General features: G+C 50.5%; 6 protein-coding genes across 6 annotated transcripts; 2 read left to right on the top strand and 4 right to left on the bottom strand.

Annotated features, from left to right (window-relative positions):
• Positions 1–1,850: 1,850 nt before the first annotated feature.
• RNR2 (ribonucleotide-diphosphate reductase subunit RNR2) lies at positions 1,851–3,282 on the top strand (the record flags this gene model as incomplete). The annotated part of the gene is made up of 4 exons (XM_041698260.1): positions 1,851–1,880; positions 1,950–2,195; positions 2,292–2,625; positions 2,675–3,282. 4 exons carry the CDS (start codon positions 1,851–1,853, stop codon positions 3,280–3,282), a joined length of 1,218 nt encoding a protein of 405 aa, XP_041551463.1.
• Positions 3,283–3,734: 452 nt separating this feature from the next.
• On the bottom strand, positions 3,735–4,281 carry APUU_12096S (SRP9/SRP21 family protein; the record flags this gene model as incomplete). Its single annotated transcript, XM_041698259.1, has 2 exons — positions 3,735–4,124; positions 4,201–4,281. 2 exons carry the CDS (start codon positions 4,279–4,281, stop codon positions 3,735–3,737), a joined length of 471 nt encoding a protein of 156 aa, XP_041551462.1.
• Positions 4,282–5,136: 855 nt separating this feature from the next.
• Positions 5,137–8,341, bottom strand: APUU_12095S (uncharacterized protein; the record flags this gene model as incomplete). The annotated part of the gene is made up of 5 exons (XM_041698258.1): positions 5,137–6,870; positions 6,918–7,455; positions 7,618–7,778; positions 7,854–8,029; positions 8,167–8,341. 5 exons carry the CDS (start codon positions 8,339–8,341, stop codon positions 5,137–5,139), a joined length of 2,784 nt encoding a protein of 927 aa, XP_041551461.1.
• Positions 8,342–8,944: 603 nt separating this feature from the next.
• APUU_12094S (2-oxo-4-hydroxy-4-carboxy-5-ureidoimidazoline decarboxylase) lies at positions 8,945–9,636 on the bottom strand (the record flags this gene model as incomplete). Its single annotated transcript, XM_041698257.1, has 3 exons — positions 8,945–8,989; positions 9,044–9,143; positions 9,218–9,636. The coding sequence occupies 3 exons, from the start codon at positions 9,634–9,636 to the stop codon at positions 8,945–8,947; spliced, it is 564 nt and encodes a 187-aa protein (XP_041551460.1).
• Positions 9,637–10,782: 1,146 nt separating this feature from the next.
• Positions 10,783–14,401, top strand: APUU_12093A (putative GPI-anchored cell surface glycoprotein; the record flags this gene model as incomplete). The annotated part of the gene is made up of 5 exons (XM_041698256.1): positions 10,783–10,856; positions 10,923–11,110; positions 11,192–11,323; positions 11,390–14,293; positions 14,355–14,401. 5 exons carry the CDS (start codon positions 10,783–10,785, stop codon positions 14,399–14,401), a joined length of 3,345 nt encoding a protein of 1,114 aa, XP_041551459.1.
• Positions 14,402–15,028: 627 nt separating this feature from the next.
• On the bottom strand, positions 15,029–16,306 carry APUU_12092S (pseudouridine synthase PUS4; the record flags this gene model as incomplete). Its single annotated transcript, XM_041698255.1, has 2 exons — positions 15,029–16,176; positions 16,234–16,306. 2 exons carry the CDS (start codon positions 16,304–16,306, stop codon positions 15,029–15,031), a joined length of 1,221 nt encoding a protein of 406 aa, XP_041551458.1.
• Positions 16,307–16,526: the final 220 nt, after the last annotated feature.

Raw genomic sequence — 16,526 nt, 5'->3', positions numbered from 1 at the left:
GAGTTGGAAAAATTGAAATTGATTCATCATACCCCCAGACAGTGGAAAGCACGGAGTAGACAAACCGGCATTCGCGATTGGCGCTTGGAAAGTATATAAACGGCGTTTTTTTAAAGTTCTTGCCGTCCTCTAGATCAAGTTTGTAGAATTTGGTGCGTTATGTTAGTTAATGCATCCAGGGATACATATCAATACCAGTGCAGTTTCATCTGGAGAGAGATCAAGCAGGACGCCGTGGACGCGTCCTGGAAATATTTACAATAATGATCCATTTATTGACTAATATAAGATCGAAGATCTGGCATAAGCAGAGCCTCGAGTCCTCGAGGCTGAGAGCTGTCTAGCCCTAACCCGGCCACGGCCGAATCCTCCGAGAAGATCCGCAACCAAATAGGTACATATATGGCCGCAATATCCGCTTTGTCGTATAGAGCTCTTTCTTTATATCTAGCACAAAAGAACATGAGAGCGGTGTATGTACCAAGAGTCCGGGTTATAATGTAGCAGAGTATAGCTGCGAGCACTGCGGAGAGGCGTTGCCTTGTAAAGGCAGCAAGTATAGACATTGGACGAAGAACCCCAATTATACTATTAGTAGGGATAACTAAAAGTACAAACACTGTGGCGAAGAGTCCAGGAGTCACGCAAGCAGATTCACCAGAAGAGAAGTGTGCAATGGAGCCCAGTTACTGGCGATCATGCCTGCAAATACCCAAAGTTAGATATCCGTATGAGAAGGATCATCCATTGAAGGTACTTGGCCACGCATTTACCGATGTCGGTGTGGAGATGAGATGAGACTGGAGGCTGGGACTCGAACATGCCGTGGGGTTGGGAAAGGGTTTGAAACCACGCAAACACGTTCATGCTGTTTAAGTGACTTTAATGTTTACGGTGGACGCGACGAAATGCGCGTATGGGCCTTCCATTTCCTTGGTCTTCCCGAGTTTCAATCCGGTCCCACTCAACTAAGACGGCACTAGGCTCCAGCATGCGCTGCGGTCAAAAAGACTGGGGTCATTTGCCCTACTATGACAACAATATTCTTGGCCCTTTTCCGTATATCCGCCATCCATGGCTGAGGTGGGCTAGATCTACAAATCAGGTACCAGGATGAGGATCGCGACTCGCCAGCAAGGAGCGTATAAACATTAAACAAGGATCATTCCCCTGGGTCGATCTGCCAGCTTACTCGATGATTCATAAGAATTAGATTTTCAGCTTTATGGGGATTACTAGTGGGTACGTATTGGGCAATTCTTTGTCGGCAAGGAGGGAGTGGCGGGAGAATCGCGCGACAAACGGGCAATGTAGTCATGTACACAGTACCACTCCTGGTGCCAGCTTACGAGTAAGGTATTGACGCGCGGTTTGTGCTATATTAATGTTATTTTGACTTGCAGAAATAAAAGTCCAAGCAGAACAGCAGCTGATTTCATCACACCGCGCGATGGTCGAGATCTCATTATCTGATCTGATAAGATTAACACCTGCGTCGCGACGTACATATCATTTTATTTAGGGCCAATAGTAGACAAGCGGCACCGCAGATACAGTGGAGATTGCGAAACCGGACCAAATCAACGGGGAGGTGGTCTGACAAGAGCGCGTCGTGAAGTGCCCTCACGCGTCGGGGTGTATCATAGCAAAATCCGTAGCTGGCACGTGATCAGGCGTACGACAACCCGCGGACGCGACCTCTTCCTTCCTATTTAAATTCAGATCTCCCAGCTTTCTCCCCCCATCTGCTTTCCCTTCACCCCATCATTAGCTTCACCCGACTCTGCTGTCTCCCGGTTCTCTTCTCTCTATCTCATCCCTCAAGAACTGGAGCTCCTTTTTATTTTACAATGTCTGCGCAGCTCACTCCCTCCAAACAGGTATGCCGGCTATCCCGTCGCGTTGACGCGTCTCTGGGATCGAAAGCAGCTAACAATTGCTTTGAATAGGCTGCTACCTCTCTCGAGAACCTCAAGATGAACGACTCTCCTGTCAAGAAACTCAACTTCGAAGCCGCGGACAAGGAGAACGCGCCCGCGTCCGACCCTGTCGTCGACGCCACCACCATGCCCGTTGCAGAGAAGCCTGTTGGGCCTTCGAAGGCCCAGCTCAAAATTAGAGAAATTGAGGCCAATGAGCCTCTGCTCCAAGAGAACCCCCACCGCTTTGTCTTGTTCCCTATCAAGTACCATGAGGTGAGCGCGCCCTGCTACGCGTCACGCGTAAAGTGGAATTTTTCCCCTACCACCTTGTGAATGTTGCCCACTAACACGACGCGTCGCGATATACAGATCTGGCAAATGTACAAGAAGGCCGAGGCCTCCTTCTGGACCGCTGAGGAAATCGATCTCTCGAAGGACCTTCACGACTGGAACAACCGCCTGACTGATGATGAACGCTTCTTCATCTCGCGTGTCTTGGCTTTCTTTGCCGCTTCCGATGGCATTGTCAACGAGAACCTGCTGGAGCGATTCAGTGGAGAAGTTCAGATTCCCGAGGCCCGCTGCTTCTACGGTTTCCAGATCATGATTGAGAACATTCACGCTGAGACCTACTCGCTCTTGATTGACACTTACATCAAGGAGCCCAAGCAGCGCACATACCTCTTTGATGCCATTGATACTAGTATGCCCCCAAATATGCCCTTGCTGTTGACTGCGCTGACATGTAAAAGTTCCCTGCATTCGCAAGAAGGCCGACTGGGCTATTAGGTGGATCCAGGACCAGGAATCTACATTCGCCCAACGTCTGGTTGCATTCGCTGCCGTTGAGGGTATCTTCTTCTCCGGCTCGTTTGCCTCTATCTTCTGGCTGAAGAAGCGTGGCTTGATGCCCGGTCTCACTTTCTCTAACGAGCTCATCTCTCGTGACGAGGGTCTCCATACCGACTTTGCGTGCTTGCTGTTCTCTCACCTGAACTGGCGTCCATCCAACCAGGTCGTCGAGGACATCATCGTTGAGGCTGTTTCTATCGAGAAGGAGTTCCTCACGGATGCTCTTCCCTGCGCGCTCTTGGGAATGAACTCCAACCTCATGTGTCAGTACATTGAGTTTGTTGCTGACCGCCTCCTTGTTGCTCTTGGTAACAAGAAGTACTTCAACGCCACCAACCCCTTCGACTTCATGGAGACCATCTCTCTGGCTGGTAAGACCAACTTCTTCGAGAAGCGTGTCGGTGACTACCAGAAGGCCGGTGTCATGGCAAGCACCAAGAAGGACCCCAAGCAGGAGGAGGCTAAGGCCGCCAGCGGTAACGGCCTGTCCTTTGACGAGGACTTCTAAAAAGCGCAACAACATTATACCCCTCTCCCTGCTAATTTTTTTTTGGTTCTGCTTGTTTCATTGATTGATGATTATTGAAGGATACGCATGGGTTCGGCGTTCTTATAGGCGGATTTCTTTTGTTTAATGTATAAATTGTCTCGTCCCATACTATGGGATGCGGCATGTATTTAGTACAAGGAATAGTATATCAAGTGTACATTGGATATCTAAACTCTTGTTGGGCCTATGTAGAGTACACCTAAATGGTCGCTGTCGCCAGCGTGAAGACCCTCCAACGCTTCATCGGCCCTGGTGGACTCGGATGGACTCGCGTAGTAATTACGATTTCTCCCAAGCCAAGTGGGCAAAACGCGCTGCCACTGGACAACCCTGCGTGATAGCCTCTGGAATCCATTGCAGTATAATACGTAGTCTCCATGCCGCATTTCCTTTTCGACTTCCAGTCACATTCATTTCTTGCCCTTCCCCTTCTTCTTCGACTTGCCTTTCCCACCCGCTCCAGCTCCAGCTCCTGCATTTGTCGTAGCCGTGCCCGTAGTCGCAGTCAGTCCCTCCTCAACACCACCCATCTCAACATCGCCGCCTGCCCCAGTCACATTTGCAACGCCCGAATCCAACGTCGCAAGGTCCGCCCCGCCAGCTAGTAATCCCAGTGCCGTAATCAACCGTCCGACCTCTGCGGCTTTATTCGTGTGGTATTTCAGGCATATCCCGGCTTCGGGGTTGTATGTTTTTAGGACGAGGGTTGCGAGGGGTGCCTTTTCTTGTGTTGACGTTTGTTGAGGTTGCGATTTGTTGGAGTTGGTCTTGGGGAAGGTGTATTTTGTTGTTATCCGCGTCTGGGAGCAGTTGGTTAGATTGAATTCATTTGTTTCAAGGATTGGTCTGAGTTGTCTGTACTCAATTAGAACGTACTGAGTCTGGGTATGCTTGTAGGAGGAGGGAGGATTCCTTGAGGTAGGCCGCGGAGGTTGGGAGGTAGGGGCCTGAAGGCATTTTTTCGTGGTCTCTTCTTGACTGCTTAAAAGCTGAATGTGAAATTGCACTCGGTGAGATAGGATTGGAAATTTATTGAGCTGAGGTGAGGAAAGGTCAAAGGCGTTTATCTGGTACTTGTGGTGGTGGTGGTGAATCGATAACGTACCTAGCGTTGTGAGTTTAGCGGGCTTGGCGGTGATGCTGCCTTAACTGTATTAGTAGAAACCGGCCAAAGTATACGCATAAAATAGCACTGTTAGAAAGCCATCACCTGCTTTAATATCACCCTCGTAACAGTTAAATGACAAGTTATTTGAAATACGGCTCTTTAAATAATGATATTTCAGAAGGAGCCATGTGAAGAATAGCACACTAATAAAGATCCAATTCAATGTAACTGTACGGAATCAGCCGGACATCTAGATACCTGGAATTTCTCACATGCTGGTTGAATATTTCTTAGCTTGGCAAGCCCAGCACTACAATCGCTACAATTAAAGTGAGAGTGGTCTGATTTCCGTGTAACTTGTTTCGTGGCACTTCGAACCGCCCAAACCTGGAAACTGCCAACCCAACCGGGACAACCCCTGCGCTCCTTCCCTAACCAGTGCCAATGCGGCTGTGGCGTTGGTGAATTAGGCACCAGTCAATTTCATAAATAATAAATGTTCATTGTCTTCTCTCATCCACGTTCGTTACTACTATACATTGTTAAATACAGTCGTGATGTGTGTTCAAAAAACCCGAATCATGTCCAAAAATGCTACATTTGACGCCAACGCATCTTCATGAACCAACCCCAATATGTACTGATATCCAAGGGGAACCAAAAAGAAAAAAGGAAAAGGGGAAAACAAGAGGGGTAGTGCAGTATTACTCTTCAAGGGATGTGGGGAGTGGTCGAGAACACCGCACACATATCAAGCGTTGCTTGCCGTTTCGACCCCTGGTTGCTTTGAAGTTCGTCCCCCAGCAGCCCTCGCATCTAAGAACATCGTTCTCGTTCTCGTTATCGGAGGGGTTGGACGACCCATATTCGCTGCTTAGTATGCTTCCTCGAGTGGACCTTCGCTCCCCGTTGGGCTTTGGACTTGGGTCCAGGAGACCAGGGGAGTTCCGGTGTACGGCCAGCGCGTCTTGAGTGATCCTGTTGTAGAAGGAATAACTCTGGTCACCTTGTAGCCAGAGTGGATTATCCTTATTGTTTCCCTTGTTGATAATCGCGGCCGCTGACTGTGGGATAGAGCGTCGATGAGGGTCGTCCTGTTCCGGTTTCTCCACGTTGCGCTTGCGCCTCTCGGCAAAGCTCGCTCGCGGGCTGTCAAATGAAGACTTGTATGCTGACGGTGGTGGAGATGTGGTAAATCCTGAGCGTGATTCACCTCGAGCGCCTGATGATCCTCGCCCTGGGCTAGAAGTTCGTGACAAGCCTTGTACGGGCTTTTGTGGTGATGTGCTTCGGGTTCTGGGTGATCGGTGGCCTTTATTATTTGTGTTGTCATGCCCGATGACAGAATTACGCCACGAAATGATCCGTTCTGAAGGCGTCTTGTGCGAAGACTCCTTGCCGATAGATGAGGCAATGCTCTGTCGCGCGGAGTTGGTCCGGCGTAGGAGCCGGCGGGAGATCGTCGAGTGGGTATCCCAGCTATCGTATCTGCGTTTGTTATGCGCGCAGTCCTGCCGGAAGATTTTTATCTTTCCCGAATAATCGGCCGCGATGATGATATTTCCGTCGGGGTGCGTTGAGCGCGAACGGAAACCTGGTGATTCTTGGGCCAGCTTACTGGCCGTTGAGATGCGGCTTTGTCGACCATTTTCTTTATTGCTTTTGCTCTCGAGGCTTACCGGCGGCGGATTGCAAAGATCGTATATTGGATCCTCTGAAAACCCCAGAACTTGCTTCGTCGAGTTCGGTGCCATTACTGCCGCTGTAACCATTGCTGACTGAGTATCAAGAACTTCGAAGGCTCGCTTGTCGGCATCTTTTTCAACAGGTCCCGTAGGCCAAACATAGGCTCTACGATCCTCGCTGCCACATATTACATGCTTCCCATCGTCACTGAAGGTGGCCCGGATCTGACTGCAAGTGTTCTCGTTGCCACGAAATTTAGCTTCCAAGGTCCGGTCACGGAAATCATACAGACGAATGCGAGAATCGTTACTCGTTATGAGAAGCTTCACGGCGCCTTCCGGGTCATCGCGTGGCAAAACCATCGAATCGATTCCGGTGATCTTACTGCCCTTGGCATTGCGGCCCCGTGCGGAGCGCACATGGATGTTCCCCGCGGGTTTTAATCCATCAGTTTCGTATATATTTAACAATCCGTTCAGACATCCTGCCATTGAGTATCGTCCATCTGGTGTGAATGAGACTGATGTGATCATGTCGGGCACAGTCACAGTAAAAGCCACACTCTTGTCCGGGATACTCCACAGACGAAGCTTCATGTCGAGAGATCCTGCAAGGAAGAAACGATCATCGCGTGGATGAAATTGGATTGACGTCACGAAATCGCTGTGCTTGAAGCAACACAGACATTCCGGCCGGGATACATGCCACAACCGGACAGTTTTGTCCATAGACGAGGAGAGTAGGAAGTTGTTCTAAGATCGGTCAGTTCGTACAAGAAGATGAACTCAGATTGACATACCTTGCTCCAGCTCAAATCCAGGATACTACCGGCATGGTTATCGTACACCTGGACCGGCGTCTGCTTGAAAACTGGTGCTTTTAGCCGTTCGTCGTCCTCGCCTTCGGATTCACTCGATTCTCTGTCTTCTGGCGAGGCAATAACTGCCCAGACTCGAACTTTTCGGTCCTGGCCCGCAGCTGCGAGATATTTGCCATCCTTCGAGAACATCAAGGCCCATATAGCTTTCCCGGTAGTTTTGCTGCTTTGCGTACCCGCAGTTCCGGGGCGCTCATCTTCGTTGGCTGGGGCGGGGCTATCAAGGCCTTCTAATTCCTGGGCTTGGAATAGCCGATTGAATGTTCTTTCCTTTTTATAATGCGCCTTAACTCGAGCATACTTTGGGGGCGGTGGAAACCTGGGAACGAAGCCTATCGGTTGCGCAGTGGCAGAAACATCGGTGCGGGCATTACCCATTTCAGATACATTATCCTCTTCATCGGAGAATGTCTCTTTCTTTTTGCCAGGGATGATACGACTCAAAAAGGAAACACCTTTTCTATAGCGCAGTCAGCTCGGTTCTGACAGTGCAATATGACGAAAGGAAACAATGTAGAAAAGAGCGTAAACAAAATCTAAGTGAGGGTGGATCAAAGGATATATGGGCAGTTCGGAAAAGGGCATTCATGACTCCGCTCTTACAGCAGCCGGCTAAACATACTTCTTTTCTTTAACGGGCTTTTGAGGCGCTTGATCAGCGCGGTTCGGACCCTGGTCGACTGGGCTATACTTGTCTAGCCCGCCAGCTTCAGCCTCGTAAGGTGCCCTTCCAAGTAGCTTGAGGGGGATTGATTTTTGAGTATTGGTGCGTTTGATAATGTGCTGTATTTGGTTGCAAGACAATACAATCAGCCTCTAGTGCTTACATATTGCAGAAAAGCTCGGGGATGACCTTACCTGGGACAACGGGTCGATCGCACTGGAGTCGGCGCTCTCGAAGACGGTTGGGGAGGATGTAGAATTCCTGCCAGCAAGATTGGAGCCAGAGCCATATGCTGGCGCTGGGCGCGAGTTTCTTCTCGCATCATGCAAATTTCCACTCGAACCAGAAGCAAGATCGGACGCTGCGGATCCTAGTACAGAAGAAAAAGCAAGCAACTATCAGCGAATGATCGTCTTTGCGCAAAATCACCGGGACTTTCGGAAAGCTCAGGACACGAGGTGAAGTGTTGGACATGTCAGATATGCGCGTCTCGTGATAAGAACATACCAATTGGAAAAGACCGAGAGGATCGCGGGAGTCCAGACTGCACGGGAGTGAGCGGACTGGATTCGTCGGCGAAGTTGTGGTCGTTGATTGAACCCGAGGGGTCACTGGTGACGATCGCCGGGAGCGAAGACCCTGGACCGTCTCCTCTTCCTCTCAGAGCCTCCGCCTGCGCCATAGTTTCTGTTCATCCCATATGCGATGGGCAGGAGGGTGAAATGCGACGGTATGGGAAGAGGAAAGGTGGAGGAAAGAGAGGGGATTGAAGGAGCGCGGATCGAGCGCGGAGCGATTAATTATTAGTTTGGTGGTACTTGACTTAGTAGGGGTACTATCTCAGCCCGGGCCCGGAGAACAGGTTTTTCATTTCATTGACGGAGACAATGCTAGGAGATACGCTGTCATGTCTGATTAGGCCCTCGGTTTTGCCGGCTCTTGCCTCATTTTAGTGAAAAGCGCGAGGTGGTTTGCCGACTGAAGGCAGTGAAAGTCTGGACCTGCGGCGGATAGAACGGGTATGATTTCATCGCCACAACATCTACATACAGTACAATACAAGTATGTCAAGCACACTCGAGATGCCCCGAGTGCGTACAATACTAGCCGTTCATACAACTACTACAACCCCGTAGAATTTCAGGGTTTGCATTTCCGCCTTTCAAGGGCGGGAAGAGCGCCCAAACCCTGTCGGCTGTCAGACTCGTGGAGTTTGTCAGCTCAGCTCCGGCGGCTCGCTCGAGTCGCTCCCGTCCAAGCGTGCCTGTCAGGGTCTCCTGCTCTACTATACCAACTCCCCGGCCCGACTTTTGGCGATATCACACATGGCCTGCCACGAGATAAGAAAGTCTCTGCGCCGTCTGGGAAAGTATAAATGACTCACCTGGATGACCTCCTCGATCTCTTTTTCAGAATCGCCCCGATCAATCCTCTGGCGCATTTCCTCCATGATCACATCCCTACTCCGCTTATTCACGAACGTCCTGTTTCCATATAGTAGAACAATTAGCACCGAATAATAAAAGGCCCTTGTAACAATAGTACCAAGATCACATACACAAAGCGCAGCCCCGGAAACTTCTCTTCATATTCAGCATTCAGCGCGCGCAATTTCTCCGCTTGTTCCTCTGCGCCCGTATTCAAATTCGCCTGCTCTTTCTTGCTCAGTTCGCTCAGATGCTCTGCGCCGCCAGCACCAGCGGCGGCTGTCTTCGGCTGTCCCAAGCGGGGATGCGACCCGAGAATCCCTACAAGAATGTCTCTGTCGGTCGGTGAATTTGCAGCCGAGAGGGCTGACATCCGACCACCGACTGCGTCGATTAAGCTTGTGTAGGATGAGAAAGTTTGGTTGGCGAGGACCGGGGCCATGAGGGTGTGAAGCTCTGGTGAGGATTCGAAGAGGGTGTCTAGAGCTTGGAATTGTTGCTCCTGTGGCAGCTCCTTCAGGGAGGACGCGGGCGGGAGTGTAGGTGGCATTGCTGTTTAGGGATGTAGTAGTAGATTAGTTATTCTCTGAAGCTGAAGGTAGGTAGACTAGGTTGTCGACAGTGTAGATACATTGTAGATATAATAGATCTTGAGGTCACCCATTGCCCCCGCATCGGGGCTCTCCGAGTCTTTTGGCGGGGCGGAGTCCAGCGATATTCGATTGTATCGATTACTCCGTATCGCGATCGAGTCTCACAGCAATTTACCTGTACGGCCCTCTGCAGTCCACATATTTGTGAAGACTGTAAACATCCAATCGGGTTAGCACCAAAGCAGGCTTCTAGAATGATGCCAATTGTGCAACAGGTGACAGTCCAGGCAAATCTGTCTAGCATAAATAGCTGGGACCAAGCGCTGCCCATCATCATCTCAGTTTGCAGAATTCGGCGCCGCCGTGCTACATGTGAAACGCTAGCGTGGGCACTGGGCTGATGATGATGGGCCGTGGCCCAAGGGCCAAAAGTGTCACATCGATTTCGAAGGATCGAGATGAGATGGAGATGGAAAGTCTCGGCTGAGAGATGCCCAATAGAGATGATCAATCGCATTGTTAAGAGCCAGGTTGCAGTCAATAATAGCAGCCCCTTCCAAATCCCTTCCATCAACAAAACAATAAAACAGGAGCAGTGGTGCCCCAGCAATTCGCCGACCGTGTTGGGAAGCTTCATCGTCTGGTAATCCGTCCCCATATTCGAGTCTCCGATCCAAGATTGAGATTAGCGAAGAGCCAGTCACGATTGAGAGTCCATGCGTTTCAGACTTGGGCAGCTCAGGATCCAGGAACCACTGGGACTAGACTGCACGTTCAGTTCGCACCCAAAGTGGAGGCTGCGAACCGGCCACTAACAAGCCCCTGAACTCCTGAGGTTCGTGACTGTCACGGTCGCTCTGGCTCCTCGAGGTTTCTATCCAGAAGCCATCCTGGACCTCATTGCAAATTCCTAACCTGGGGTGGAAGATCTCTCTTTTCTGTCTCCTTTCCATTTTGTCGCTCGTTTTCCCTTGCGCCTGTTCCCGTCCCTGACTCCTCCCCGATCTCCTCCCAAGTCCCCTCCCCCTCTTTTCCTTGTACAACAACAGCACCCGTCCAGGTGTTACACTCGGGATCTCCCTCAGCCTAATGCGGCTCCCGTCATGTCTCTCAATGGCTTAGACAGTCCTCCCGTCGTTGAAGCCCACCAGATTGCTCTCACTGAAGCAGGAGGATGGTACGTGTTTTACTCAAGCCTTCAGTCCTCCATCAGAGACTTCTAACGCATATCATTTCTTGTTAGGTTTCTTCTACGCTATGTATCAAGGGATGAGGTGGCCCTTCATGAGCGGGGGACAGGAGGTGTTCCTGACGTGCGAAATGCGATCGAAAACTACGAGGAATGCTCTCCGCTCTATGGCTTTCTACAATATCGTCGGAGGAAGGTCATACTCAGCTATCTACCTGAAGACCTATCCCGACTCGTACGAGGTTTGCTTGCCCCCTTTCGAGGCACCGCTTTACACTGCTAACGTATCTCTCTTTTTTTTTTTTTTTTTTTGCAATCTATAGCCCGAACCACCGTTCAATTCCAATCGGTCTTAGACAAATTCTCCCCTCATGATACGGTCTTTTCATTATCGCAACCCACCGAATTGACGGAAAGCGCCCTTTCTTCTGCATGTCTGCTACATACCGCCTCAGGTTCTATCACCTCCTCTTCGAGTTCCCTCCGTCGTCGGAGACTGATGGAAATTACGGAAGACGCAGAAGAATCTCCAATCAAAGATACGACGGCACCAACCCAGGTCAAATCCCAGGATGCCCGGCAGAGGTCTTTCAGTCAAGTGTCAGAAGCCACGGTTGTACCCCCTTCAGTAGCTTCAGCTGCGCCGCAAGCACCCAATGACGATATATCCACACCAACGAGCCCCGATTCTGCCCAAATCAACGGATTTCCAACCCCTGTCTCTGCGGGTTATCACTCGGAACGGCCGACTTCCTCAAGGAATCTTCGTGATGATTTATCCCTCGCGCCCTCCGAATCCCGTCAGTCCACGCAATCGGCCAGGCCATCCTTGCAAGAACTCGAGCGCGCAGCCGGATTTAAGCCCAAGGTGAAGCTAGGACCGCGGCCTTCAGTGGATGGGAGCGGACGCCCCCGTACAGCGGGAACGGCCGCTCGTAGCGTTGAACAGCGTCCAGTCGCCTCCCTGCCCTCCGGCATTCGGGCTTCTCCATTTCGCAAATCCAATCCTCCCCTCACACGTCCCCGTTCTCAGGGGAATCCTGTCGTAACCACATCCGCAAGTACCGCTAGGGTACCACCAGTGCCCCCTCTTCTGGTTCCCCCATCATCTATGCCGATCTCAAGACCTCAACTTTCTCCTGGTGCCAAGTCACTTAGTGCTCTTTCTACATCCACGACCTCTAACGAGAAGGAGCGACTGATGAAGGCACTGCAGCTCCGCAAGTCTCAAATGCAGAAGAGGGCACATGAAGCGAAGCAGAAAAAGGAAACTAGTAACGAAACGAGCCATACAACACGAGACTTGAACGACGATAAAGAGAATATTGGATTGCACTCCGAGAAACCGACGTACGACAAGGGACGTCAAAGGTTATCCAGCATATCGGAACATGACAGCAAGAGTCCACCACCCAACGTGCAACCTGAAACCAAGCAGCCTGTCACCATTGAACGTGAACCTGTTGACCCTTCTCAAGTTGAAGACCATGAAAACGTCCATTCGGAAATTTCTAAGGAAGAGCCAGTTGTAGAAACCGTCAATGATCAGTCTGATTACACACTGCCGAGCACTACCTATTCACCGGCGGACTCTGAACCAGCTAACCTCGACGAGAATCTAAAAGCAGAAACCCCTCCTTCAGAGCCTGAAACAGTCCCTGTTCAAGAAGACTCAACTGGGTCCACTGGAAATGAAATTAAGTGCGGCACCGGTTCGCCTAGCGCCGTTGTTGACGTCCCACCTGAAGACAATCCTGAAAAGGCAAGAGAGGAAGAAGAAATTATCGCAACTGCCCCGCCAGTCGAGAAAGAGACGATTGTTACAAACGAAAACGAACTAGACACTGCCGCCGAAGCACCTGAACCCGTCAAATCCCCGTCACTCCTTTCGTCACATTCCCCGGAGTCCGAGGCGCGGTCGGAAGCCGTCACCGACACTTCGACGATAACCCCATCGAACCTCGCCGAGCTGCAGAATGCACCATCGTCTGAGCCTGTAAGCGAGGAACAACAGAACTCAACAACGCGTAAGGACAAGTCCAAACCTGTCCTAGAGCCTATACAAGTTCCGACGCCCGATTATTCGGATGACGACCACCTTCTCTCCGATGATTCCTTCATGGAAGAACTGAAAAGTGCTACAGTGGAGGAGGCAAAGCCCATCTCGGTGGGAAAAACTCCGCTTTCTCCAGGCTACTCAAACGGTGGGAGCGATCACCTTGGATCTGATGCATGGCGAACTTCGCGTGCGGTTTCAAACCCAAGTGCTATTGGAACTCAGTATGCCAATGCACCTGCTTTTGCTACCGCCAGGTCAGTTTCGAGTCCATTCTCACAGACCGAGGACCCGACAAGCCCCGTTTTGGTGGCCAAGAAGATCAATGTTTCTTCTGGTATCTCTAAGCGCATCAAAGCTTTGGAGCAGTTTTCAGGAAACCGCGAGGGTGCGGCAACTCCCCCGAATTTATCTACCCCAACCGCAGCCTCCTTTGGAGCTGCTCGCAAGCGAGCATCCGTATCATATGGGACCGGTAACTCGGAGGCGTCATTATCCCGGCATTCATCCTACGCACCTGAGCCCTTCTCCCGAACTGCCAGTTTGAGACGTCCCGACTCGAGGGCTAGCACCAGTGCCGAACGTCCCACAAACTCTGTGTCTGTTACTGCACGCATAATCCGCGACCCATTCGCTCCAGCGAACGACTCGAATGCGAGCACGGAACCCCGCGCCCTCAACCTACAAGCTAGCCCGTTAACCGTTGAGCACGGTACACCGGATGAGCCTGCATCACGGGATCCGACGCCAGAGGCTACTCCGAACCAGACTGAACCGCGTAGCATGTCTATCTCTTCTACGAGCTCAGCAAAACCACCTGCAGGCACAATGCCTCGTTCAGAGAGTAGGTTATCCATGTCGTCTAGAAATGACGGATATTTCCTGTCAAAGTCCCCAAGTGAGACATCAGCGTCTTCACCCGAAGAGAAGAAGGAATCCCGTGCTTCCAGACTCATTCGCCGTATGTCATCGATAACCTCACCCTCACGGAGAAGCACCGTCGGTTCAAAAAGCCCGGCGCTCAAGGAGGAGGACAATATGCCGTCTGTAGATGACCGTTCCAAGACCACTGAGCCTTCTGCCCCTGTCGACATCGGCGAGCTCAATGTCCAATTCCCCGACACGCTGCTCTGGAAACGACGGTTCATCCGAATTGACAGTCAAGGCTATATCGTTTTGACACCTGGAAATATGGACTCGAGTAACCGCAACTTGGTCAAGCGATACCACTTGACTGAATTTAAAACGCCCTGCATACCTGACGAAGAACGGGAAGAACTTTCCAATAGTATCTTGCTGGACTTCCTCGACGGAAGCACTCTTCAATGTGCCTGTGAGTCTAGGCAAGGGCAAGCGTTTGTTCTCCAAAGTAAGTTACCATATGAAACCTTCCAACGCTATACCGGCGGAATAAAACTAACTAGAGACAGCTCTTGTCGATGCCCATGGTACCCATCAACAACTCGTGTCAAAATAGTTCCTTTCACCATCATAGCATCCATTTACATTTCTTTCGACCTAAAATTACATACTTTCATGTATCTATTTCACTCACTTTACAGTCCAAATGCCCCCGGGTCGTCTTGATTTCTTTCCCTGTTATCATGCATGTTTTCCAGCGGTATACCCTATCAAAACGATTTTCCTTTTGTCCATTCGACCGACTATTTTCATTCCTGATACTGCATCTGGAGCGTCAATTACCTTTCAATCTTCAGATTTTTTTCTTTTTTCTTTCTCCGTCATTTTTTTGGCCAGATGTATGGGCCTCGAGCCTGACTTGCTACATAGCAGTCTTTTTTTAGACCATCTCTCTTACGTGTTTTCGCACTGATGGCTGAGCACAATTAGATCTTCTCCGTTCCTTGTTTAAGGGGCCTTCCAATTTTTGTATGCTGTGTTTTCTTAAATGTGCATTGGGCAGGTATTACTGATTTACCCATCTATATCTAGTATTGCATGCAGGCTTTAACTTGTATTTGTAGTTCGTATGCTTTCAGATAATAGAAAGCATCTAGAGAATGATACATCCTGATTATCTTCGCTTATTCACAAGGATCAAGCGTCTATGGGAAGTCGTGAGATTTCCGTATAATTACAGTTCTCAATTGGAGCCTTCTTCGGCAGCTCTCTTTTGTTCCCACTCATCCAGGAACTTCTTAACCTTTGGACCCCAGACTTCCTCCCCGGCATCGAGATCCTTATACTCTAGTATCCTCTCCGGCTCCAAGTTAAAGTCCGCTTGGCGGGATCGCACAAGCGCGCTCATAAGGCCACAGCTACCCAGAGCCTTGCCAAGATCGTGTGCTAAAGAGCGAACGTAAAAGCCGGAAGTGACGGTCATGGTAATCTTCACCGCAGGTGGCTGTGGTTGAGCCTTCGATGGTTCGGAAGTTTCAGGTTGTGTTTCTATCGATGTTTCTGTGGGCTTTTCCTCCGTCGCTTCTGGCGCAGTGGTTTTCTCGGACGCGGCTGGTGCGGCACCACCCTCATCGGATACCTTCTGTTTCTTCGTAGGATCGGTTTCAGGGTCTTTGGGGCTTTCTGCTGGAGGGGACTTGCGTTTGGACGACGTATTAGCATCGTCCGCTGCTGGAGCAATAGGCAAAGAATCGTCCTTCTCCAGCAATTTCTCCGCAACAGCCTTCTCATCTGCAGGGGCCTCTTCCTCGGGCCATTTATACTCATGCGTTCCAGGCTCATACCATTCGAGAACTCTCATATCAAGCACCTCTACGGGCCTAGACTGGATTTCGATCGGTGGTACTTTCCCCTCCCGCGCATACTCATATAACTTCTTGCCCTGAACCTTAAGCGCCGAGAAAATAGGCGGGTGCTGCATAATCTTCCCCCGGAATTGCTCGAGCGCCTTTTCCACAGCCTCACGAGTAATATGCTCATACGGGCCCCGGCGAACAATCTTTCCCAATTGATCATATGAATCCGTCTCTGCGCCAAAGAGGACAACCGTCTCGTACGTCTTTGTGCATCCTAGGAAGTCATTGAGGAATTTCGTTCCTTTGCCAACGCCCGTAACGAGGACTCCGGTTGCGAGGGGGTCGAGGGTTCCTCCATGTCCAATCTTAACGTCAAGGCGCTGGCTACGACGGCGTTTGCGCTGGAAGTTGCTTTCGCGATTGCGTCGCGCGCGCTCGGTCTCGAGCCAGGGTTTGAAGACGTCGGACGGGTTGAAGTGGTGCTGTAGTTTGCGGATTACGTCGGCGGAGGTGACGCCTTGCGGCTTGTGGACGGCTAGTTCTGTTAGTTAGTTGTTGAGCGCAGAAGGGATTTTCTATACGGTGAACGTACCGAAGACGCCCTCGTAGATCTTTTCTCCGGACATGGTGGTGCGAAACAGCTTCAATCCTTGACGGAGGCCCATCGGCTGCGGGAGAAATGTTTTTTTTTGGGTGAATATAGCTGAACGAGGCTGATGACGAAAGCACTCAAAACAAATTAAAGCGCCAATGACACGAGGATAATTTTTGAGTACCCCCTCAAAATTTCAATCCAGAGTTGGGAGGAAAGATAAAATAAAATAGTAGAAGCTCTAGAAAGTATTGCGGTGGTATCAAAGCTCCGTAAATTACACAAGAGGAGCT

The sequence above is a fragment of the Aspergillus puulaauensis genome, chromosome 1 (genome assembly GCF_016861865.1).
Source record: "Aspergillus puulaauensis MK2 DNA, chromosome 1, nearly complete sequence".
NCBI classification, from domain to species: domain Eukaryota; kingdom Fungi; phylum Ascomycota; class Eurotiomycetes; order Eurotiales; family Aspergillaceae; genus Aspergillus; species Aspergillus puulaauensis.
The sequence above is the reverse complement of the archived record's forward strand: the minus strand, read 5'-3'. Positions and strand labels throughout refer to the sequence as shown.